At 60.3% G+C, this 25,956-nt stretch overlaps 1 protein-coding gene across 2 annotated transcripts in view; it reads right to left on the minus strand.

Annotated features, from left to right (window-relative positions):
• Window positions 1–25,956, minus strand: part of KDM4B (lysine demethylase 4B) — a 133,627-nt gene that overhangs the window by 24,543 nt on the left and 83,128 nt on the right. For both annotated transcript variants that reach the window (XM_089905610.1, XM_089905609.1), the window contains exons 10-11: window positions 24,497–24,634; window positions 7,392–7,588 (exon numbers count right to left, since the gene is read on the minus strand). In XM_089905610.1, the coding sequence (XP_089761736.1) occupies window positions 7,392–7,588; window positions 24,497–24,634 (335 nt within the window). The remainder of the gene's footprint in view (window positions 1–7,391; window positions 7,589–24,496; window positions 24,635–25,956) is intronic.

A 25,956-nucleotide genomic window follows, 5' to 3' on the forward strand; every position in this document is an offset into this window, starting at 1 on the left:
CCAGGAGCTGATGCAGGGGCCAGGGCGGTGGAGAGGCTCAGCCTTGGGCAGGGGACACCAGGACAGCCACAGGCTCCGGGTCTCACAGCCGAGGGGTTGTTTTGGAGAGAGCTGTTGGCGCTGGCCGTGGTTTCCCTCCCCCAGGGAGCTCTCCATGTGGCCCCAGTGGGGTCAGACACCAAGACCTTATAGGAGACCCTACAGGGTCCCTGGCAGCCGCACCTCCAAAGACCAAGCGCTCACCAAGGGGAAGCAGGGCTGTCTGACTGGGGACGGGTGGGCAGGGAGCCCCCAAGGGCTCCAGATGCCAGGACCCGCATCTCCTCCCAGGGGCGTCTGCAGCAGGACGCTGGGGGCTCACGGCTTCCTTGCTGCCTCCCTGCCCGACGCTGCTGGCCCCTGGGATGCCTCCTTCTAACTGTCCCCTGACGCTAACCGCTAACCACTGCCGGTCCCTTGCTGCTCAGCTGCCTAACTTGAGGGCCCCTGGCTCTGTGCCCTGAGCCCAGGCAATGCCTGGCACATGACAAGCCCTACTTGATGTCTGCAGCATGAACCACCCTGATGACCAAAGGTGGAAAGCAGGGAGCATTCCGGGGAGGGCGCGTCATGGGCAGAGGCATGGCATCACACACAGCATGGCGTGCAAGGGCGCACTGCGAGGGGGAGGGGTGCAGGAGGACAGGCGGGCAGGGACAGGGCGGGGGAGTCGGCAACAGATGGGGGCGGGAGGGGGCACGAAAGACTCAGGCCTCCCCTGGTACACTCTCCACACCGAGCGAGTTTGGGAAATGCCAGGTGCAGCCCCGACGCGGACACAGGCGGGAAGCTCCGGGCTTTTCCCCAGCTGTCATCGGGAGGCTTCTCTCGGGGTCTGGGAATGCTGCAGGGCCGGGTGCCCACAAGCGAACCCCCATGCTGGCCCCAGCACCCAGCAGAGGGGCACCCTCCTACCGCCAACTCACCTGGCCTCGGTTTCCGGCAGCTGCCCCGCTCCTTACCCCCTCTCCGGCCCTCCCCCACCCCCACCAACCCGGAACTGGCCCGGAGGCCACTTCTGCCCCTGCCCGCCTCAGGGTCCCCAGAGAGCCCAGGCCTTCCTCAGCCCCCAACACACCAGTGGGCTCAGAGCTCTGCCCCCAGCACCAAACCCCCAGCAGCCACCAGGCCGCACCAACGCAGGGACCACCCCCCCCCCGCCCCCGAACGGGTGGAACTAGGTACAGAGACGCAGGCGAAGGGACAGGCCCTACTGCAGAGGGGAAAGCGAGGTGAACGTCGGCATGCAAAGGAGGATCTGCTCTGTGAGAACATAAGCTGGGAAATAACACCGGAGGAATCTGGGGTTGACTTGCTGACAGCTGTGGGGAGCTGTGCGCACACCCTAATCGCAGTCTGGCCGTAAGAGCATCCTCTGGGCCCACTCCCCAGATGCGACGCCTTCCCCTCTTTTAGCCATTTCTTCTTGTATTGACTTGCATGTGTCTCCTCACGCTGCTGCTGTGTTTTGGTTCTGGCTTCTCTGCTGAGTTGCCAGCACAGACACTTAGGCTGTGGCCATCCTGCCCACCTCAACCCCTCCTGGCTTCTCTCCCATTTTGGTTGTGGTGAGATTCTATATTACATTTTTCTGATCCTGTAAATATAGTTCATCCGTGAGCAACAGAGCTGCTCGCACTGCATTCTTTGCTCGCTCCTTCTGGAGTCAGTAACTGGCCCCCTCTCTTAGACGCTCAGCTTTCCTGGTTTTCTCCAAGATCTTGGTGTGGCCTCCTAGGCAGGGGTCACATGCTCCTCAATGACACCCTGAGGCCCTCCTCTTATCTTGAGACTGCCTTGGACTCTCCTGAGTTGGATCTGGTTTCCTTGATCCCATGTCTTCCTTGGTTGATGCCCTTGTTTAGCTGGAGCACATCCTCCAGCAGCTTTCTCAGAAAGGAGGGGGAAACCTGGGGCTTTGCTTGTCTAAAAAGATCTTTATTCCCTTCCCATACGAAGTTGGTAATTTGGCTGGGTATTTCTGGGCTGAAATGATTGCTCTCCTGACCTTTAAGACCCTTGTCCTTTGTCTATTAGCTTGTAGCATCATGATCGCCAAGTCCAGTGCTGTTTGGGCCCCGTTGACCTGTTTTGTTTGTTCCAGAGGCTTTGCAATCTTCTGTTTAACCTGAGTTGTGAAAAGTCTGCATTCTAGATTTCCTCAAGCTGGCTCCCAACCCACCTCGTACATTTCTTTGTTCTCTTTTAAAGTTTTTTTTTTAGTTTCGTTGGGTCTTCATTGCTGTGCATGGGCTCCCGCTAGCTGCAGTGAGTGGGGGCCACTCCTCACCACGGTGCGCGGGCCTCTCACCGCAGCGCCCCCCCCCCCTCGTTGTGGAGCACAGGCTCCAGGCGTGTGGATCTCAGCAGTTGTGGCTTGCAGGCTCCAGGGCACAGGCTCAGCAGTTGTGCCGCACAACAAGGCACAGCCTCAACAGTTGTGGCTCAGCTGTTCCGTGGCACGTGGGATCCTCCCGGACCAGGGAATGAACCCGTGCCCCCTGCATTGGCAGGCAGACTCCCAACCACTGCGCCACCAGGGAAGTCCTTTGCTCCCTTTTAAATGTCCAAGAGCCATCTCTTTCCTAAAAGCCTTTTTGTTTATACAGCAGGTTCTTCCATAAATGCCAAGTCACCTGCCCTCTCGCAGAAGTTAGTTTTCTTCTGCTCACTGCATGGCCTCTCCTGTGGGGTCCCGCTTTTTTTTGTTTGAGGCTCTTTCACACTGAGTTTCCTCAGGGGTTTAGGGACCGCTGGCTGTGACGTACAAGGGACTAAGATGTTCGCTGGTAGCTAGCTGTGTGTGAGCAGGGCTCCTAGAAGGGGAGCGGGCAGGTGGGAGCCCTGTCACTTCACGGGGGACCCCCAATATCACACGTGTGGCTTTGTTCCGTTGGGCCACTCTGACCCGGCCCTGCGGTTGGGGACATGTGAGGATGGCAGGTCCGATCTCCCCAGCAGTAGGGCCAGCGCCTTCTGCTGGGGGATGGGGTGGAGGAGGAGGCCCTGAGCTCAGCGATGCCTCCAGCACACTGCAGTCCCCGCCCCAGCAGGCGCCCGTGCCTGAGTCCCAGGCCTTGTGGCCTGAACCAGCTTGCTCCCTGTCTGCAGGTCCACGGACTCGAGTTTTCTCTGTGCTGCAAAGTCAGGTGTCACTTGCCCCTCTTTTCCTTCCTTCAGAGTCTGCCGAAGCTGCTCATACCCTCTCCTCTTCCCTGTCTCTCCTTTACAGTCGTTTTCATGGTGTTTCAGAGGAGGGTGGACATAAACGTGCACTTTACTTGCCAGGCTTAACGGGATGTCACTTGGCGAAGATGATAAGAATCAAGTATTGGTACTGAGTCCAAACCTCTACACTGATATTTCCAAGATGGGAGCAGGTGTCCTTGGACCTCAGGTGGCAGGAGAGGCAGAGTGAGGGGGCTCACTGAGGGGCCCAGGGCACACAGCCCCTTGGGCATCCCAAGGTGGGGCTGTTGCCCAGAACTTCTGACTCCCCGGGGGGGATCTGGGGCTTCCTGGCCAGGAGTCGCAGCCCCTTCCTCCAGCGTTCCCTGACCCACGGCGAGTAGGTGTGGCCTTCAGTGGGTTTTCTGGTGAAGTCACAGGGACAACAAGCTCCTGGGGCCGCAGGGGCTGGCAGGCCCCATAGTCATGGCCCCTTCTGAGCGGACAGGAGCTGCACCGGGGGAAAGGGCTCAGGAGCGCGGCAGGGTCAGGGTGGCTGGAAAGAGTGGGTCGGAGGTGCAGTCGTGTACAGCCTGGCCAGGGCATCAGGTACAGGGGGAGAGGGGAGACCAGACTGGCTCCTGGTGGGTCTGGGGGCAGCAGAGGGGGCAGGGATGTGCTCCCTGGCTCCTTGTTTCCATGGTGACCGAGGATGGGAGGTGGAGAGGTGGTGGGCGGGAGCTGCTGGGCCGGGGCGAGCAGGGTTAGTGGGCTCTAGCCTCCTGCGTGGGCAGCTGGAGGTCCCGCCAGGGGGAGCAGCAGAAGCTGGGGAGGGACGGGGCCCCGGGCCCGGAGAGGAGCACACTTCCCCTCCCCCACTTCCCTCCAAGCCCGGCTGCTCAGATGCTCTGCACAGGGTGCGTGTGAGTGTCCAGCAGAGCGCACACCTGCTGGAACACATGGGCAACGCGGAGCATTCCTTGAAGCTCTCCTTGAAAATAATCAGGAGCTGAGAAGAAAACGCAGCCTGCATATGGAGGAAGGCTGCTCAGGCAGGCAGGCAGGAGTGGGGGAGGGGAGCAAGGCGAAGACGCCAGCTGGACAGGGGTCCCACCTGGCGGCGATGGCGAGGGGGCCACGCAGCACGGACAAGAAGGTCACAGGTTACGGGCCCTGTTTGGCACGGGGCGGGGCCAGTTCACCTGACAAGATCTAGGCGTGGAAGGAAAATCCACGGGAGGGCATCCTTTTCTCCCAAAGGAGCCAACATCTGCCTCTGCTCTGAGGTGACATCTGGGGCGGGGTGCAGGGGGCTGTCAGGAAGGCTGGGCCCTCGAGGGGCGGGGGCCTGGCTGAGCCCGTCTGATTGAGGACCAAGGAACGGATGCAGCATCCCAGAGAAGGCAAGGCTGCACAGGGATGGGGGTGCGGGAGGGTGCCCACAGCAGGCAGACGAGGAGCCCACCCCAATGCCAAGCCCTTGGGGAGGGACACTGGGAGATGTCTGGGGACATCTGTGGTGATCTCACTGGAGGGCTGCTCCTGGCATCAAGTGGGCGGGGGTGGGGAAGCTGCTCAACGCCCCCACAGTGCCTGGGACAGCCGCCCACAGAAGATGTCAGCAGTGCCGAGGAGAGACCCTGGTCTAGGGACAGAGCCAGATTTGCCCGCATCCCCTATCCGGCAGGAGTCAAGGATGCTAGGGTGGTGCTGCCCCTCCCCCCAAACCAACTCTCCAACAAGGGAGGCTCAGGGGAGCCGGCAGCCCTGGAGACAAGGCACAGCTGGGCAAGGACAGGTTGGCCACGTGGCCAGGAGAGAAAGTCACAAGGGACTCCTGAGGGCCACTGCCACTGGGGGTGGGGCGGGGGCAGCGGCTTCCAGCTTGGCATTGGGCCTCCAAAGGTGAGTCCCCAATCAGCAACTTAGGAGAAAAGCCCCCCCAACCAATGACTTTTTAAAAAGGTGGGGGAGTCAGCCTTCTTTTACATACTAAAGGCTTTAAAGAAAATTGCATCCTTGGGAACACGACTGAATTTGTTATTCAGTCCCAGGTCTGCACACAGGGAGGGGAGGTGGGAGAGAGGGACGTTCCAGAAAGGAGGTGTGCTGTGCAACATGATGAGGGGACAGGGAGGGGGTATGGGGCTCTTTGTGTACAGAAGGTTCCGGCCAAGGCCCGGCGGCCGGGTCCCCGTCCTCTGGGCAGGCTCATCTGACAGCCTCTAATCCCATTCCATCCTGGAATGACGCCCCAGTCCTTGGCTGTCACTCTGTTGACCAGTTAGTCTGAGCCATCACCAGTCAACCATTATGCAAATGCAGGATCACTCTGCTCCCTCCCTCGAGGAAGACCGGGAAAGAGCGGGAGCTGCAGCAGATCAGCCTCACCAAGAAGGTGCTTTTCGTGAGGAACACACAGGAGAGCAGAAAGTCAAAAGGAGAGACAACAAAGGAAATCAGAAAAGAGAGACACCTTCAAGCGTGCTGCCAGGAGCAGATGGGAAAGCACCCTGGAGCTGAGAGAACCTTTTCAGAGAGGGGCCTCGGGTGGGGAAAACACGCGGATGAGGGTGCGCAGAAAGAACAGGCCCAGCGGGGAGAAGGTTCCGGGCCGGGAGTGACCGCTTGGCCAGGATGATTTCTCCCAGTTTCTGCAGAGCGCTGGGGTGCCACCAAGGATGCACTGTCCAAGGAACACACTGGCCAAGGCCCCACCCCTCAGGGACCAGGTCCTGGGGGAGGCGCCGTACTTGACCAATGGGGACAAGACCCACCAGCAGTGACCAAGCGCTACAGATGGAAACCTCACCCAAGGCCCAGATCCGACTGCAGCCTGTTTGTGCCGCCCACGAGCTAAGCATGATGTTTACGTTTTTAAATGGTTCAAAAGTTAAAAGAGGGCTTCCCTGGTGGCGCAGTGGTTGAGAGTCCACCTGCCGATGCAGGGGACACGGGTTCGTGCCCCGGTCCGGGAAGATCCCACATGCCGCAGAGCGGCTGGGCCCGTGAGCCACGGCCACTGAGCCTGCGCATCCGGAGCCTGTGCTCCACAACGGGAGAGGCCACAACAGTGAGAGGCCCGTGTACCGCAAAAAAAAAGTTAAAAGAATAATAACATTTTGTGGCATGTGAAAATGATATGAAATTCCCACTCCAGTGTCCACAGATAAAGTTTTATTGAGACTCGCCACGCTCATTGTTTATGGAATGTCTTACTGTCCAGGGCAACCGCCGTGGAGCTAAGTGGTCAACGGAGAGCCTCCTGAGCCCTTGAAGCCCTAACACCAACACAAGGATGCTCCGGGCCGCCCCGCCCACTCCAGCCATACCCCAGGCCCAGCGAGGACCTGCCGACCGTTCCTTGGGCACCAAGAAGGAATCTGTTTGAACCCTGTCCACAGACAGCTCAGGGCCTGAGAGCCTGGACGTTTCCCAGAGAAAGAGCATGATGGAGTCGGACGCTTCCGAGGCCGCATGGCACTGCCCCTCACTCCCCAGCTCCGCCACCCACATCCCTGTGGCCTCGGCGCAGATGCCAAGAGGGGGCAGCCACTCTGCCCTCTCCTTCCCCGCTGGACACCAGGCAGTGTCCGGGCAGGGACCACGCTGGGTGGAAGGTGGGCCGGGAGGGGGGCCTCTGAGATGGAAAGGGGTGGCAGAGGGCGTCCGGGGGACAGGTCTCTGTAGTCACCTCCGTGTCCGCGGATTCAAGCAACACGTTATCCGAGGCACCAGAACAAGCATCTACAGATGCAAAGGGGCAGGGGCGCAGCTCTCATGGAGGGAGCTCGGGGCCTGTGCCCCACAGCTCCTGCCATAGCTCAGAGTCAAGAAGGGCCACGCGGCCCCGACGCAGAAACGGGGCTCTCGCACCGGGGATGGCGCGATAGTGAGCCGGAAGCCTGAGAGGGACAGTGTGTGGGGTCCTGAGAGGGCAAAAAGGGCCCACCTCCCAGGAGCTGGTAGACAAGGAGTGGGTGGGAGCCTGAGTCCCCTGACAACACAGGCAGCGACGGCGGTGAGTCCCCAACAGCCCGCGGAGGAAGTTAGACCCGAGAAACACTCTGCCTCTGAAAGAGGGAGAAGTGGAGGAGGGAGGGGAGGGGAGAGAGAGGAGAGGAGAGAGGTGGGCGACGACAGCCTGCAGCCCCGCCGTGGGCCGGGCTCGCTGGGTGGCTCACCTGCGCAGGAGCTTGGCCTTGAGCGAGGCCCGGGAGGCGCTCCAGGTGCTCAGCTCGGGGCTGCTCAGGGCCGTGGGCCGTGTGTGGTCCAGCACCGTGAGGTCCTTGCCCTGCTTCCACAGCTCGTAGCGCTCCGGCTGCAGGATGCGCACAAAGACATCCATGGAGATCTTGACCATGTCCTTCCGGCATGTGCACTGCATGTGGGCAGGAGAGAGACCACTGAGCCCGCGGGCCACTCGCCCCACACCACGCAGGGCGCCTCGAGCCTACCCCATCCTCCCTAGAAATTCTCTCACGAGACAGGAAAGGGGGTCTTCTCACCCCAATGCAGGGGAAGGTGAGGCTGCTGCATCCCCGCAGTGGGAGCCTCTGGCCTTCCCCACGGAGTCGCAGTCCCCCACCTGACCGTGGTCCACCACAGTGCCCCCAGCCGCTCAGGAGCCGAGGCCACATGCTCTCAGCTTCGGCCACCTCCAGTCAGTTCAAACCAAAATTTCCCTCCTGTCAGACATGCATACCCCGACCAGGTAAAATGCCCATGGAATGTCTTATAACAGCGGTAATTCCAAAGGTTAGTTAGGAAGAGGGAAAAAGCTGTCAGCCCCCAAAGAGCAAACAAGGAAACAAATGTGATCTGGAGAAGGTGCTCCCCCACCCCCGTGTCCCTGCCTTGGGCTTCGGGAGAGGAGGCTGGGGACCCAGGAGACTCAGCACCTGGCCCCAGGGCGCCCGGAACTTGCCTCAAGCCAATGCTGGCCTGGCTAGTAGAGTCCCTTGTGCCTGGGAGCTTCAAGCATGGGACAAACAAGCATAACGAGGACGGGCTGAAATGGGTCCTTCCTCCCCCTCCTCTGCTGTCTAGACCCTGAAGACGTCTCCACGTGCAAACCCCGCGTTCCGGGAGCCTGTCCCTCTATGACACAGGGTCACCGTGGCCCCCAGGACTGGGTCCCGTGCAGGAGGCACTGCAGCCGTCCCAGAGGAGTTGGGAGCCAGAGAAGCCAGGCAAGGATTGCAGAAGCCAGGCTCGGGACGGCGAACCCTCGGTCAAGGGGAGGAAATCAGACAGCCCTGGTGTCCTAGTTACCTTCGGGCTAAGGCCAAGAGCGAGAGGGAAGGAGAGACCGAGGGGACCACTGGTCTAGGGCAGGGCTGGCGAGCTGCCCACAAAGGACCAAGCAGTATAGATGCTTCCAGCTGTGCGGGTCACTGATCTCTGTTAACAATCTCTCAGCTCTGTCGTCACTTGGGAGCAGCAAGACCAACTCGTAAACAAATGGGTGTAGACGAATGCAGCTAAAACTTTATTTACAAAAGAGGCAGAGGGCTGGATGCGGCACAGGCCGAGGTTTGCCGGCTCTTGGTCTAGACTCTAGAGGACAAAGCATCACCTGGCGGTGGGCAGCCATCTTCTGGGAGATGAGCTTCCCCAGGGATGGCTCCACGAGGGACCTCGGGGTGGACCTGACCCTGGGGGCCGAGCTCGCCTCCCTCTGAAGGGGCACTGTCCTTGCCTCCTTAGGGGGACGAACCTGTCCTGAGCATCGCGACAGGAGGCCGAGGGGCAGTTGCCCCTCAGGGACACCTGCACTGCAGCCCCTGCAGCTCTGACTCTAAACACCCCCGTGTCAGATAAACAGGCTTATCCCTTTTTAAGCCGTTCCCCAAACCACAGCTTAAAAAGTGTCTCTGGATTTTTTTTTTCCAGGCTGCGTATGTGTGTGTGCGTGTGTGCCTGTGTGCGTGTGTGCACGCGCGTGTATGTATTTAGAATTGCGTACGTGTTCATTTTTCATCCCATGCAATTTCAAAGGACATTATGAACGTGTCTCCGTTTTAAATGCACATCTTGCCTCTGTTTACAACCACCCGCCACTGCCACTTTCTCAAAGGAAATGAAGAAAGCGGAAGGAAAAGACTTAATCGAATGCAGCGATTATGTATCTTGCCCCGAAAAGCCCCTCCCGACTCCCCTCAATTGGCTCAGAAACAGCGAGATATTTATGACCCGGAGCCTGAGGCTGCTGGGGGCGGGTCCCGTGTCTCCTGCAGCCCCAGTGCCCCCATCCTGCCTGCTCCCAGGCCGCATCCGGGAGCTCCGCTTGGGGACAGCAGTAGCCTGATCACACCAAGTGGGAGGGAATATTTATGACCCAGCGACTCCCCGCAAACTCAATTCAGTTAATGAGAAACCGCGCAGCAGAGAAAGGCTGGCGGTGTAATTTGGCTGTGGAGTGGCGAGAGCACAGATGGCGCCCGGGTTCCAGATTCCTGGCTGGCCACGGCCTCCCTGGCGTCAACACCAACAGCAGCTTAAGGGATTTGTATCAAGCGGCCTTGCAATTGCTTTTCCTTAAGTAATTAAAAAAAGCACCTGTGTGCGCCGTGGAGGGGATGGAGGGGACCCGGAGCACATTGCCTGTGTCCCGGAGCCCGGCCCGTGCCCCGGGCTGGGAACAGGGCTGGGAACACTCACCCTCACGTCTCCGTGGGGTTCTGGCTTTTTTGTGGCGGTGGGGTTTGTCGCTGGTGGGGACCGAGGTGTGGGGGGCATGGGCACCAGGGAGGAAATGGTGGGAAGAAGCCAAGGCCCCTTGGGTCATGGGGGACAGGAGGGAAAGCCCCCGGTGCAGGACACAGCAAGTCACCTCCGTGGGCTAAGCCCCTGAGCAACACAGGCCCGTCGCCTTGTGTCAGCTCGCAGTTTGGCAAAAGAATTTGCTAAGACCAGCGAAAAGATCCGGCTACTTAAAAGCAACTTCCAGGGGCTGAGCGCGCCAGACCCCCGCCACGGACCCTGTACCACTGTCTTCTGATTTGTGGCCCCTGCCCAGCAGAACTGCCCCCGCCGCTGTTTCACTTCGGGCCTGCGAGTAAGCACAGGGGCTCTGAGCTGCAGGGCCGTCCTGGAAATGGGGCTCAGGGGGGGCGGGGGGCTGGAGGCTTGGGGCACAACCCTCAGGGCAGCGCCCAGGGAGGGACTGCGTCCTCCCCTCCAGCCTGGCGGGCTCCCAGACCTTCCTGAGGACCTGCTGGAGTCACTGCGGCTGAGCGTCTGCTGCTTGCTCTCCAGCTCCTGAGCTCAGCAGCCCCATCAGCCGGAGACCAGCCGGAGTGTGCTCTCCCCGGGACCCGGCCTGGCCATTAGTTCCGATGGGGAAACCGGGCTCGAAGGGGAGGGAGGAGGCCTGAGGGCCCCCTGCAGCCTAAGCGCACCCCGGGGCCCTCTGTACCTTCAAGGCTCAGCCAGCAGAATCGCGTGGGGCAGGGCTCCCGCTCCACGAGCAACTAGGTAATGAGGACGCTGAGCATCCTGTTCAGAGCAGCCAAGGCGGGGTGGCTGGTGATCCCATTAGTGCCGAGGGGCCATCTGGGGACAGAAGGAGTAAAGGAAGAGGAGGGGGACTGTGGGGGGGGGGGAGACATGCGCTGCGCATGGCCTGGGACCCAGCACCAGCCTCTGTGGATGCGAGACAGGCTGTGCTCTCTGTGGGACCCCACCCTGGGCCTGCCTGCCTGGCTGGGGGTCGACCTCCAGCCCCCATTGGCTCAGCCCCACCCCCAGATTCTGGGCCTGGAACGGTGGTCTCCCCAGGTGATGCGAGCAGAGGGAGGTGGCGCCCCGACGCTCAGAGCAGAACTGGCTCTCTGACGCAGCCGCTCATCAAGGGGGGCCTGACAGCCCCAAAAAGTGCACCTCAAAGAGCCCCTGACGGGCCCCCCATGGAGCTGCTGGCGCCAAGTTAATTAACACGGGAGGAACGAGCTGCTCAAAGTGACAGTGGAGAGGAGACACGAGCTCCGCCCCCGCACCCCCCACAAGAGGAGGGGGGACAGGATGCCCCCCAGAAGCAGACACCAGCTGCCTGCCAAGCAAAAGGCTGGCAAGAAGGGCAAGGGCGCAGCCCTGACAAGCCACGGGCGAGCCAGTGAGGCCCTTTCCTCCCCAGGGATCTCACCCAAGGATGTGAGAAACCCAGACAAAGACCGTCTCTGCTTCATCACAGAGAGAAAAACGTGCGCACGCACACACGCATGCACAGGCCTCAGGAAAACTCTAACCACAGGGCAACCTCTGTGGACCCCCTGGGTAGGTGACAGAGCCACCCGATGGCCCTGTGCGGGGCTGGTGATCCTTGGTCCTAAGCACCGATTCAACTACAGAAACGGTCTTACAATGGATCTGTTGTCAGAAGAAATACAAAACTCACAGTCAAGAATACATTAAAGCCCCAACTGCGACCAAAGACCTTTAGGGAAAGTCAAGGTTATTCATCAAAACCAACCACGGTTCTTTCAATGGAGGGAGGGGGGGGGGTGTCAAAAAATTTTGTAGTATTTGTTTTTCTAAATCTCTTTACTGAGCAAGTATATCATTTAAGTTGGTTGGGGGTGGGCAGATTATGAAATCTGGCCCACCACCTGTTTTTGTAAATAAAGTTTTATTGGCACACAGCCCGGCACACGGCCCTGCCCACAGCCACACTGGTGCTGCTACAGCAGAGCTGAGCAATTACACAGCAACTGGATGGCCCCCAAATCCACAAATATCCACTATCTTGTCCTTTACAGAGTTTGCCAAACCTTGAGTAAGTCACAAAATCATTTTCACAAGGTATCTTGAAGCCCTGACCCCACCAGTGTGGGGTCTGTATCTGCAGAGAAGGAATTAGGAGGTGATGAAGGTTAAATGAGATCATAAGGGTGGAGCCCTAATCCTGTAGGACTTGTGTCCTTTTCAGAAGGGTAACAGAGACAGATCTGACCCCTGCCCCCGCTGCCCCCATGTGCGGACACAGCAGGAAGCTGGCGGTCCACATACCAGGACTAGAGTCCTCACGGGAAGCTGACCCCAGTGGCACCCTGATCTCAGGCTCCCAGCCTCCAGAAGTGCGAGGAATAAATGCCTGTTGTTTAAGCTGCCCAGTCCCTGGTACCATATTTCTGCAGTCTGAGCCGACAGAAGACAGGTGTCTGCCTGGAAACTTACTGCAGTCCCGCTTTTTACTGAGCATAGCAAGCTGCACATCCCCACCACCTGCTGCCAGAATCTGACTCTCACCAGGTGCCAGGAAGCACCTAGAACCTGGCACATGGAGGCCTGGCCTCGGGCTCCACCTCCTCAAGGCTGCACCTGCTTTCACACCTGCAGCCCGAGCCGACCACTCTCGGGGGAACGTGCCCCCCACCAGAGCCCCTGGGGACCTGAGCAGTGGGCCTGGGCCAGCTATGCACACCCCCAGCCAGGCTGGGCCCGGACCCCACTTCAAAGGGGACCCGGGGGCCCAACAAAGGGACCAGCCCCATGCTGTCTGGGGTCGCCAAGTCTCCTTCCCACAGAGGTACCAGCTCCTAACCCCGAGCCACGGATCTCACACGTTGTGCCGGGGACGGCCGTAGGTTTTCTGGTTTGTTTTGGCCGCGCCGCAGCATGCGAGATCTTAGTTCCCTGACCAGGGATCGAACCCGTGCCCCCTGCAGTGGAAGCGTGGAGTCTTAACCACTGGACTGCCAGGGAAGTCCCGGTTTTCCATTTTAATGAACTCAGGTGCTCATAAATGGAGGAACGTGGTAATGAAGTTCCCTGAAATGACACCTAAGGAATGAAGGGGTCAGAGCCTTGGTCACCTCGCCAGGGCCTATGGCAGGAGACGCAAAAGGGCCAGCCTTGGGGGTGACTTCCTTTTCTATTTTTCGTGGTGGTAGGTGTGCAGGTGGGCCCTTTTTCTTACTGAACCCATCCCAGTACGCTACACCTACCAGCAGTCACATTCCGTACGCAGCTCAGAGACACGTCTAAGATGTGGCCCAAGTTCCAGGCAGGATGGATATAAGACTTCCTAGAGCTTCCGAACAGTCTGGCCCGCAATGGAAGCATACTTTAAGGGCTTCAATTTCCCAAGGTTTTGGTTGTTTAAAAAGAAAGGCACTGATCTTAGATTAGATCCAGCAATTGAAGCCATAAAATCCCAGAGCAAAATGGTTTCTCACTTTTAGCTCACAGAGTCTGTCTTCCACGTCTGAACCATTACATGCTCCGAACTAATCAGGTTCAAGGGCTGTGGCCTCACGGCCCAGCGCCAGGCCGGGCCCTGCAGCAGCTGACAGTGAGATGGGGAGAAATAAACACACGCGAGGGGGCAGGAACACGGGGGCAGAGAAGGGCCACGCCCACCCGAGGTCCGCCAGAGCCTTCCTCTTGGCTGCCAGGAACAAGCACCTACCGTGTGCTCTTCTGGTCCTGCTCATGTCAGATGGCAAAGCGGGAGAGAGGAGGCCCAGCAACCAGCCTGAAGACTATTAAACATGGTTCACTGAGATCATCCCCGACAGCTTTGTGGTTGGTGAGGCCGCAGCGCCGACTCCCTGCCCTCGGGGCTCCTGCCTGCCCTGCCGTGTGCGTGTGAGGCCAGCCGGCTGGGCCGGAGGCCTCAGGATCGCAGACCCGTGGGGAGGCCGGGCCAGGCGCGGGCCTGTCTTCCAGCCCACGGCTCGCTGTGGCTGGGCCCCGAGCTGCAGACCCCTGAATGTTCGCTGCCCGAGGCACCTCCACGAGGGGCCTCCTCACACAATGGAAATGTCCTACGTCTATGTTGTCCCCGAGATCACCACCGGCCCACGTGGCTATGAACTAGTACTTGCTGGTGTGACCGAGGTACAGGACACGTAATTACTTCACTTTAACTAACTTGTGGTTAAAGGGCTGTGCGGGCCGGTGGCTTCGTGCTGGGCAGCGCGGCCGGGCAGCCCCACATCCCTTCTACTGCCAGCCCCGCAGGCACTGCACCTAAAACCCAGACCCAAACTGTCCCTCCCGTCCACCCCACTTTCTGCTCCTCGGTGTGGACTAACGCTCCTCCCCCACTGCTCCCCAGGGGACAGGGCTCAACAGTGTCCCCCAATGCATGTCCGCCAGGGACCTCAGAATGAGACCTTATTTGGAAAGAGGGTCTTTGCAGACAAGTTGGCCAAGGTGAGGTCACGCTGGAGCAGGGTTCTAAATCCAGCGACCGAGGCCCTTGTAAGAAGAGTGGAAGTTGGATCCCGACATGGGGACAGGGTCACATGAAGATGGGCAGAGACTGGAGGGATGCGTCTACAAACCACGGACACCAAGGATTACCGGCCACGCCAGAGGCTGGAAGGGGCGGGAAGGACCATCCCCTTGGAACCTTCAGCCGCGCCACACCTCCATCTCAGACTTCTGGCCTCCAGGGCAGGGCGGGGACACCTTCCTGTTGCTTTCAGCACCCCTCCCCTGCTGATGGCATTTTGTGACCTGAATACACCAAGGTCTAGAACCGCCCCGCCCCCCAAGAAGCCCCTGCTGGTTGACGCTGCCTGCCTGCCTGCCCGCTGTGCCCTTCGCGGTCTCCCTGGGTCGGAGCGCTCCTGGGCGTCCTGTCCCTCATCTGTGTCCGCCTCTGCACCTCGCTGACTTGTTCGCGTCTCCCAAGCAACTTGCCGATGGCCGTGCTGAGCAGATGCTAATGTGGGAGCGACACACATGCTTCCTAGGGAACAATCCCGGGGCCAGGGGGCGCTTCGGCCCACAAAGTGTTAAGCACCCAGAGACGGGGGCAGAAACCACCCTCCCAGGAGCCTGCATCTGTCAGGACCAGAGCCGGCCCCCTGCTTCTGATGTAATTACCCGCACGGCAGCAGGGGACGCGATAACAAACCAGTTCATTAGGAAATCCACTGGAAGCCCTCGGAAGCGCTTCATAAACAAAACCATTAGGCGCAGGGCTCCCGGGGGCTCCCGCATCCTGGCTGGCGGGGCTGCTTCCCAGGGCTGGGCAAGGTCACAGGCCTTTGATCTGCAGGATGCTGCCCACCACCCCTCCAAGGTCACTCTCTTTCTTCCTCCACATAAAGGAAGCCTCTTCCATGCGGCACTGTGGCTGCAGCCCGGCAGCCTAGACAGTTCTCCCGCCTGCTGTGAAGGGCCCTCCCACCTCCCCCTCTGCGTGCCAATGATGCTGAACCCAGGCCCTAGGTGCCAGGCACTTCCCAAGGGTGCTCTGCCCGAGGGCCCCACCAGCCCCTCAGCTCTCTCCCTTCACCCACAGCCCCTCCTGCTGACCAGGACCCATGGAGTCCCTCTCCGTCTGTTCTCCAGGCTCTGAGGCGAGCCAGCCCGCCTGACCTCTGTAACAACCTCGTCATCCGAAGCCGCAAGGCGTTTACCACGGCCAAGAAACAAACTCCATTCACAGGCAGGATGGCAGAAAAGCCCAGACTGAGACTGTGGACTCAACACATGTGGTGTAAGTAGAACGAAAAGGAAAAAGCAGGTCACTGCCCTCTGGAGCAGACCTGCAGGTGGCATCCCCAGGCGACACGCGCTGGAGACTGTGGCAGCGTGAAGGTGACCCTCGAGGAGCCTCGCCAGCCCAGGGCTCTTACCCAGGGGGAAGCCGTTCCAGGGGACACTGGGCGATGTCTGGGAACACCTGTGGCTATCACGCTGCGGGGGGCGGGGGGGGAGGCTCCTGGCATTGAGTGGGTGGGGCAGGGAGGCTGCTCCACACCCCGCAGCGCCCAGGACGTCCCCCAGAGATGGTTCAGCCCCAGGGTCCACAGTGCCGAGGGGGGAGAAACTCTGATCTGTGGATTTGAATCACAAGCTCCCCATTCCACCAGGAAAAGCAGCAAAGCCATGCGACAAGGGGCAGCGGGCCCATCAGTGTGAGCGAGCCCGGCGGCAGCCAGCACCCTTCTCCCAGAGCTGTGTGGCCACGTGTCTGCCAGTGGGGACCCCCCCAGCGCTGGGAACCCACCAGGGAGGCGGCCGGCGGAAGCTGTACCGTGACGAGCGGGCAGCACCCCCTCCAGAGAGACTGAGGTGCGAGCACTCGTGTGCATTTCCAGGGCCCACCCTCTGGGCGGGAAGCCTGAACATAGTTGCCTGCAACCCAGGTAGACAACCCCAGGCGCGGGGACAGGAGGGGAAGTAGGAAGGAAGAGACAGGGGCTTTGGGCCGAGGGGGCTGGGATGCCCGCCCATCGCCCACCTGGAGAGAGCCGAGGTCGGCCACATGCTGAGCCACCGGCTCTCCCAGAACCACAGCGGGTGCCAGCGCTCTGCGGATGCACTCAGAACCCCGTGAAGCCAGGGGAGCAGGGAAGACGCGATGGGCTGGTGTGTTCAATTGGGGGGGAGGGGGAGGCCTGCAACTACGCTTGAGATTCTTTGCAAGCGTTTCCCAGAGACAAACAGGAGGCTCAGCAGCTGCCAAGCTGTACTGGAGCGGCTTGGGCCACGGGCAGCTCCCGCCAGCCACGGCAGCGGGGGGCAGGGCGGCCCCTGAACCCGGCCCGGGGGAAGTCCCTCCCCGAAGGGGCCCACCAAGCACTCAAGTCCTGCCCACGTCTGAGCTGGCGGGAGCCCCTCTCTGCTCCCAAGGCTGCTCCCCTAGACCCGTCCTCCAGGGTGTTTTCACTCGGGGGACACTGCCCCTAAGGGGGGGAAAACTCCTTCTTGGGGGCAGAAAAGCTTCACTGTCTTTGAACAGACATGTGGTGTATCCACAGTGTTAGAATCTCACAGAGGGGCAATGAGGAAGAAAGTGTAAAAGTGTCCTGTGGGTGGGTGTGGGGGGGGCGGTGACAGTGAAAAAGGAGGCGGAAAAACGGCCCGCAACCCGCCCTCTAGACCAGGCTCTCATCCAGGACCTGCCCCAGGGGGCACCAGGCCACGACTGGGGAAGCGAAGGGGCTCCTGGCATTGGGAGGGGGTGGGCCCGGGGATGCCAATGCCCAGGCCGCACGAGGCTGCTGTGCTGTGGGGAGACCTTGCCTGAGACCCATCCTTCCAGATCCGGTGGCACCTGTTCTAGATGGTCAGAGTTTAAGCCAACACAAAACCAAGCCAGAGGGCAGAGCGATGGCACCGTGCTCTCCACTCCGACCCTCACCGCTATGCTACTGTACGCATCTGGGCTTGAAGCCACTGCCAGGCTGCCAGGGACAGAGTGACAGGAAGCTCTGGGGGAGGCTCCAGGGGAAGCACATTTTATACGGCAATTGACTGCGAACCCCGAGCACCGGCCACCACCAGCGCCATAAATCAGGGAGCCAGCAAGGCGCAGCAGTGCGCAGGCCGGCACTGCGGAGGCGGGTGGGCCCGAGGAGCGTCCGGGCTGCAGCTCTGTTCCTGCCCTCCTCCGCCCGGCCCCCACTGTCACCCCACCTTCTGTCACCTCCCCTCGGGCTCCAAGTTAATCGCCCAGAGCAGGCGGCAGCGTTACTGAACAGAAGGCACGCGGTCTGGAGCAGCGGAAACAGTTTGGTTCACATTTCACAGCAGTGAAGTTCAAGGTGGCCCAGGCTGAGGGGCGGGGGGCGAGTTTCAGGAGAGGCCCCCCACCCTGGATGCGCAAGTGGGGGGACGTGGGGGCCGCCCCTGGAAGCGCTGCATCTGGGGACGGGCCTCCCCACCTTCCACGATCAGCAGAAGCCATGGGGGCGCAGACTTTCCCGGAGGCCGAGGGCTGGCAGGCAGCGGCCCAGACAGCTGGCGGAAAACCAGCTAAGTGCGCCAGGCTCCTGGCCATTCAAGCCGGCTTCTAAATCTCTCTCGCTCTGTTTAATCCGAAGTCATCTTCTGTACCTTGTGGGGTGGCAGGTACGCCAGTGCGCCCTCGGTGGAGGAAAGAGGCCCTTGTCAGGCTTCACCCGGCGCCACCCACCGGGGGAGCTGGGAGGGACTCGTGAGCTAATCCAACGTGGCGTGCGGTCTTACAGGACTAACGTGAGCTCAGACCTAAAAAGGCTGATGTGTGCACACTTTATTTTCTCCAGTGAAGCCGGAGCATCCCTCTGATCTCTCTGGTTAGTAATCCCACTACAGAGCCTGCCTGGCCGAGCATGTGCCTGGGGAAACGGAGCACAGGCCTCTGGAGGTGGCCCCTGCAGCCACAGCCGAGCCCCGGACACCCGCCTGGGGGAGGCCACCAGCCTGCGAGACACGCGCGGACAGAGAGAGCATCTCCCAGAACCCCCAGCTAATTCACTTAACCTCTCTCTGGTCCTTGCAAGGTCACGAGGCCCAGAGTCAGAGCTTGATGCAGGCAAGAGCCATCAGTAAAGCTGGAGAGAGACAGAGTGGGGTGGGGGGAGCCCAGGGAGCGGGCGTAGAGGGAAGGGACCGCTCACAACAAAAGCAGCAGCAATGTGACCAGAGGCAGGCGTGAGGATGCACATGGCCAGTCGGGGACTTGCCCACTGCCGGCTCTGATCTCAGGCCCTGTAGAGTCCTTGTTTTTAAGGTGTCCCAAATTCCACCCCACAGACCTAATATTGACCAACATTTGGGCAAATCCCCCACCACACACACACACACACAATGGGATTATACATTCATGATCGAAAACCTAGTTTTTCCGCCCAAAATGCCATGCCCATCTTTGCACACCAATAAATAGTGAAACCATTTTTGTGGCTGCGTAGTATTACACGGTTCACCCAGACCCCCAGCCATGGGTATAAATTTTCCACTGTGAAAATCAAAGATGCAATGACTGTCCCCGTATGAGGAAGGCCTGAGGACCGGCACAGAGAGACGCACGTGTCCCACTGACGGCAGACACCCTCTGGGAGCTGCCCCCACGGGTCTCCCCAGTGGCCCATGAAGGGGCCTCCCGGTTCCAAAACCCCTTTCCCAATGCTGTCTCCTGCTTCACAGGCTCCCTAGTGCTTGTGGACCAAGGAAGGGAGGTCTGCTTGGTGAGCACGGCATCCCCCGTGGACCCCGTGGACCCACCCACACCCTGTGCGCTGACAATCTGGTAATCCAGGCGGTAGGATTTCTTTAACAGCTTCACTGAGCTATAATTCACATGCCCTACAATCCACCTCCACTCACAGAGCTGTGCATCCATTGCCACAATCAATTTTCGAACCTTTTCATCACCCCAAAAAGAAACCCTGTACCACTTAGCAGTCCTCCCCAGCGCCTGGCAACCACTAACCCACTGTCTCTGTGGATCTGCCTGTTGTGGACAATTCCCGTCGATGGAATCACTCACTATGTGGCCTTTTGTGTCGGCTTCTCTCACTGAGCATCATGTGTTTGAGGTCCATCCACGGGGCAGCACCATTCCGGACCAAGGGGGTGGGAATGGAAGGCCAAGTCGTGTGTGCTCTTCCCACATCTCCCAAACTGGAGGATGAAGCCAGCAGGAAGTCCCCGCCCCCTCCTAGAGTCTGTAAAAGCCTCCATCTGCCATCCTGTCCCTATAGCTACCGCCTCCTCCTCTGGGGCCCAGAGCAGCCCTGCAGCCTCGCCCCTCACCCTCCCCCCACGGACTCGGGCGGTCTCTGCCTGCCCTGGCCCCACGGGCTTGGGTTCTAATTCCTTCCACCGACCCCCACTCCGCATGGAGGCCCAGCCCCGGCTCCACGACCAGCTCTGCCATGTGTCCAGAAGCCCAGGAAGCAAGGGGTTCATCCACGTGCCACGGGGCTAGGGCCACGTGGTCCAGAACCCTCGGCGGGAGTCCAGGAGGAAGAAACGGGCAGCCCTGTCATCAGGGTGCGCAGGAGCTGCTGGGCGCTGGTTTGGGTGTGAGTGTGGATGCCGCCCAGCCCCGAGGACGCTCAGGGTCCACTCAGGACACGGCACCCCTCCTACCCATGGGGGCAGGGACCCAGCTCCCTCATACCCCGAACGACCCCAGGATCGGGGGCCTCTCTGTCCACGGGCTTGGTAGAGAACTTCAGATTCCTCGGGGGCAGTCACCTCTCCAACATCTAGATCCTGAAAGAGGACCGGTTCCTACAGAGCAGATACATCGACGCCCTGCAGAGTCCCGGTTCCCACAACCCTGCTGTCGGCCCAGCCCCCCAACCCCTGCCCCGGAGAAGAGAGGCACATGGAGATAACGTACCCACAGCCCCAGAGGTCCATCCCTCGCTCCCTGTTAAGTGCGGGTCTCTGGCTCTGGCAACAGCTAGCACCTGTCGTGCTTAAGGGACTCCATAACCCAAGGCTGTGGACCACGGCCACGAAAACTGCCTTTCAGTAGGAAAAGGTGGCGGGCAGATGCGAGGTCTCGCACACACGCCCGGGGGAGAGGAACTAAACTGAGCTGACGAAGCCTCACTACCAGAGTCCAAAAAGTACAGCCGTACTAACCAACCACCCTCTGCGCCGAAGAGAGAAAGGTCAGCCAGGGCCCTCAGCTAGGGCTGATCCTGTCCCCAGGAGACATATGGTAATGCCTGGGGATGTCTGTGGCTGTCACACTGGGGGCTCGTGGCATCGAGGGGGCGGGGCCGGGGAGGCTGCTCCACACCCCACAGCGCCCGGGACGGCCCCCCAGAGGGTGACCTGGCCCCAAGTGTCACAGCGCCACAGGGGGTGGGAGTGAGGGTGGGGAGGGGACCCTGGATTGGGCTGGGCCAGAGTCCGAGGGACCAGGGCCATTTGCACCCAGAGCTCTGCTGGATCCTTATCCATTTCACCCCCTTTGTAGGCGGGGATGGTCGCTGGCCACAAGGAAGGCAGGGCCATTCCCCCTGGCGCCGGGGCGGGGACACGGCGGGCGCCCCCCACTGCAGGGCGCGTCAGGCAGGGAGCAGGTGGCCACGAGGCTTTCCTCCCGTGCACAGAGGGCTGATGAGGGTTAGTGTCAGCGATGGGGAAGGAAGACCATCCTGGAGAAGAAACTCTACCTCAACTTGACAGTGAACACAGAGTGCAGACTGCAAGTGGGACGAGCGTGCTGTGCTCAGCGGAGAGGGTGGGAGAGGGCAGCCCTCTGCAGCCTCTGTCAGGTAGATGGGGACCAGAGGTGCTCCTTCCAAGGGGCTCTGGCAAGAGGCCACAAGCCTATTTTCTCCAGAGTTTTAGAGCCAGGAGGATGCTGGGTGTCCCTGTGGCCTGCAGGGCAGACCTGAGCCCGAGGGCTGGGCACCCTGCCCACAGTGGGGAAGTCGGGTGGGCTCTGCAGGGGGCCGGCAGTGGCACATCGGCATTTGGCCTGGCCTGCCGGGCACCAAAGCCACCAGCGCCCTCACTGGACCCTCTGGAACCTCCAGAGACAGTGGCTGGGAGCCAACATGCTGGAGGGAACAGCCCCTCTGATGCCGGAGACTCTGTGGGCTGCAGAGAAAAGAGCAAAGGAGGTGACCTTCAGCCCTGACGGGCTGGAGCCAGAGCGCCTGCGCCCTCGATTCTCTAGACCAGGGACTGCAAACTTCCTAGTAAGGACCAAACGGCAAATATTTTCCACTTTGCAGGCCAGGCGGTCCTGTTACAACCACTCAATTCCACCGCTGTAGGCAAGCAGCCCTGCAGGGCATGTGAATGAATGGGCGCATCTGTGCCAATAAACTACTTATCAAAGTGAAATGTGAGTTTCACCCAGTTTTCAGTTGTCACACACTCTTCCTTTTTTTCTCCCCCAGCTCTTTAAAAATCTAAATATCATTCTTTTTGCAGACCATACAAAAAGAGTCGACCTGCCAGGTTTGGCCTGTGGGCCCCCGTTTGCCGACCCTGCTCTAGAAGAAAGAACAGGAACATCTGAAATTCACACAGGCTGGCGAACGTGAGAGCTTAGCCTTTAATGCGTCAGCAGAGGGAGAATGACAGAAACGGACGGTGTGGGGAGTGAGGGGCTCGCTGGGTGCCTGAAGAGGTAACGAACCAACAAGTACAGAAGTCTCTAGAATCTGGGAAGTGGACGTTCTCCCCCTTGGCTGCATTCCGAGGAATGTGCTGGAAGGGGATGCAGACGGGACGGGGCACTCAGGCTGCAGGGAGAGGCCCCTGCTCAGCGGGAAGGGGCCCTGGGTCCCCCCGTGCCCCACCCCACCCCCCTCCCTTAAGTCCACAGGCCCAGCACCCCGGGAACCGAACAGTCCCCTGCCGCCAATGCCCTCAGCTTCTCACCTGCGAAGCCAGGCGCCCGGCGGCCTCTCCAGCCCAGACTCATTATGGGGGCAGCGGAGCTTGGAGGTCTGGACCTGCTGTCCCGTTCCACCACCGAAAGGCCTGGAGGCTGACATCAGGTGGCAACGGACGGGTGCCCCGTGGCCAGTGGCCACTCCTGGCAGAAGCCGCTGGGCACCCCAGAACCCGAGCCGGCTGAGAGCAACGCTTGTCACTTGTTCAGTAATTTCGCGCTCCGCCGCCTGGCGATGTGAGTGTGGAGCCCCATCTAAGGCTGCGCTTCCCCAGTGCCACTTGTTTGTGAACACATGGCTGAACCCAAAATTGCTTTTAATATCCGGGCAATCCCCGCCGGCCCCGCAGCAGGGTCGGCTCCAGCAGCGCCTCCGGGACCAGCCCCGGGGCCAGGCTGATAACTCAATTGCACAGAACTCCCTGCAAACATACCCCTGTGGATCTAAAGGGACAATCCTGACACCTCCGTCCCTCCTCTTGCAGCGAAGCCAGAGGCTCTGCCAAAGACAATCCCCCCACAGTTTCCTGAATTAAGTATAAAAAGCCCAGCACTTTAAATCCCGGGGCACCTCTCCAGTCTTCCTGGCTACAAAACCCATTTCCTTTTCTCAACTGCACTGACACAGCGAAGTTAGAGAAACAGATCATTAGAAAGACAGAGACGAGCGAGCCCGTCTAGACCGCGCTGCCCAGTGGAGACGTGACGCAAAGCCACCTGTGAAGCTTAATTTTCTTCATCTTAATTTTTCACCCCATTCAAACGTGGAAAGAAGCAGGCGACGTTTGCTTTAAGGATGGATCTTGTTTAACCCCACCTGTTCAAAAGCATCAGCCTGTAACCCCCCTGAACACCCCTGGTGCGGGGTTTCCTGCTCTTTGCCACGTGCCCTGCCGTGGACTCGGGGTGCTGCATGCCACCGGCTCCCCTCCACTCCATCGGGCCACGTCTCCAGGCTGTGACGCCCGATCGTCACGGCCTAGACCCTCTTTTGCAAGGGTCCAAGGTCTGGGAAACACTGAAGGAATCAGGATCCGGGCTCCAAGTCCTCCCGGTCCACACTGCTCCCACTTCCGGGCCTGGGAGAAACCCACCATCTGTCCCAACCCTGGGTCCTAACTCATAACGGCTGAGAAATTCCACGGAGGAACCCCAGGGCTCTAGCTTGGGAGGCTGGTAGGAAGCTCAGCAGGAGAGGCCTCTCCTGTCCCATGACCCAAGTACCACAGTGGATGCTTGTGAAGAGCCGGGCCCCCTTTTGCAGTGGAGAGAAGGTTAAAGGGACTGAAACCTGAGAGCCGGGGCCGCTTGGTCTGAGCCCAGCTCAGAGCTGGGCAGAGCTCGCCGGCTTCCTCCACGGCACCGGTGGTACCAGTCTTGGGTAGAAGGCCCCTGGTCCCGGCAGCCAAGGAAGGGCTGGGCCTGCTGCCTGCCCGACAGCCCTCCCAGCAGCTTCTCCCTCCCAGGGCCCTGCCCAGTGCTCAGCCGCTCCCTGGACTCGCCACTACGGGGCCTCGTGCCCCCAAAGCTGCCCGTCAAAACCACAGACAGGTGAGTGCAGGAGAAAAGGAATTTGAGAACAAGCGCTTGGCTCAGATGTCAAGTCTGTTGGCCAATAATCGGCCCTCTGGGACCAGAACGGCAAATTACTGAGGAAAATCAAAGGAGTCTTCCGGCCTTTCAGTGACCTCTCAATGTGGATAGCGAGGCAGCAGGAAGCCCTCAGGCTTGAGCGCAGGGTCTGCTCTGCCAGGGTTCTGCGCCCTCTCTCTCTCTCTCTCTCTCTCCCCCTGTCTTTCTTGCACCCTGCAGCAGAAAAGCCCAGATGGGGAAGCTGGAGGGGGGCAAAGGCGCTGGGGCCCAAGCAGACCCCATGCCCGGCCAGGTGGCCTCCAACGGGTCAACTAACAAGGAACAAATCTTCCCTGATCCCCAGACGATGGGGAACACACCTGGGGTCTGCCAGGAGGAGGGGAGACCCGACCCCAGGCCTGCCCAGACTCCCTTCCCCTGCCTCCAGGTGAGGAGCATTCTGGGGACAAGTTTGCTGAGGATCCAGAAACAGACCCTTATGGAGAATCCCAGCCTCTGGTCGAATGTAAACGGCTGCCACCCAGGCCCTGGGCTGGCTGAGCAGGTGGGGGCCGGCCCCCTTCAGACCCTTCCCCAGGGTCTGCGGGCACTCACCTGGGTGGCCACCTTGCCGTAATCAATCCACCGCAGGGTGGCAAAGTTGGTAGATTCTGCGCAGTTGAATCCGTGGTTGAATCCGGCGTGGTAGCCGTAGGGGAACGTGATCATGAACTCCCCAGCCTCCTGCGTGATCTGAGGGGCAAGAGGCCAACAGGTGAGGGGCGAGGCCCGACACAGGGCATCACGGGCTGATGGCAAAGCCACAAGAAGCCACCGAGGAGCACAGCAGGGGGACGTGGGCTCGAGGACGTCCCAACAAGTGCCAGGGAGCCTGACTTTAGGAGCCAAAGGAGTCGGCCAAGTGAGAGGCTGTGGCCTGGTGCTCACATGGCTTGGAAAGTAGGTGAGGCGAGTGGCCAGGGCGGCAACTGGGCTCCCAGCCCCGCCGCTCACTGAGACCCCACTGGGCCCCGAGGGGACAGTCTGCACTCTCCAGACGGGTGAGCAGCAATGCTAGGATTCTAGGTACTTCTCGTTTGGCGGGGGGGGGGTCTCCTGCTTTGGGGGTAGGTGGCCTGTCAAGCCTCCATCCACTGTGAGATGTTCCCACACGGCGCCGGGGCTGGTGAGGAGGGCCGGTCGGCACTGGCGGAGCTTGGAGCCCTTGGAGCCCAGGGCGGGTTCGAGCCAGCAGCATAGTGCCCAGCCCTCGTGCGAGGAAGGAGCAGGCCCACCCCCAAAACGTCCCCAGAAGCTGGCCTAAGTGGCCCCGCCACCGTGAGCAGAGAATCTGTCCACTACATCCCAAGACATGGGTCCTTCCAAGTGAGGGCAAAGAGACTGAAGCGACACGTCAGTGGGCCGGGAGGACACATGTCAAGGTCACGACACTGCAGGACGAGCACGTTTCCAGGCCTATTCAAAATGGTCTGGACGGCCAGACTCTGGTCCAGCCTCTGCGACAGAGAGCCCAAACCAAGAAGTTGGGCGTGAGGGACCAGGGTGGGGGACCCACAGTGATGCCAGACAGAGGCTTCCAGAGGTGCCAGCCCGAGGCCTGGAGAAGGAGGCTGCAGCCTCCTCCCCGGGCCCCTCCCCACTCTGCACTGACTACCCCTGGCCATCAGCAAGCGCTCCAACAGACCAGTGTTCCGGCAGACGGATGACAAATAGCAGCGGCCATCATCCCCACTTGCTGTGTCCCGGGACGTGAGGCGGGGCTGTTGGACTAGAGGCTGTGACGCGGGAGTGACCCTCTGGGGTCAGGAGGGCCAGTCTTCTCCTAGGCTAAGCACGTGGTGCACATAAGGTTGTCTGGAGTTCTGAGAACGGGGCCCCAAATGCACCCGCCCCCCCCCCCCAACCCTCGACGATGTTTCTCTCTAGGGTTTCACAGACACGGACCGCGTTGCCCATGCTCTGCGTCTGGCCTCTTCCGCTCGGCACATCCTCGGGGTTTATCCGTCCCGCTGGGCACATGGGTCGTCTGCTCCTTTTCGTTCCTAAAGGGGTCT

The sequence above is a fragment of the Delphinapterus leucas genome, unplaced genomic scaffold (genome assembly GCF_059928025.1).
Source record: "Delphinapterus leucas isolate spDelLeu-1000000601 "Yukka" unplaced genomic scaffold, BTC_Dleu_Yukka2 spDelLeu_asBTCV2_sq25, whole genome shotgun sequence".
NCBI lineage: Eukaryota > Metazoa > Chordata > Mammalia > Artiodactyla > Monodontidae > Delphinapterus > Delphinapterus leucas.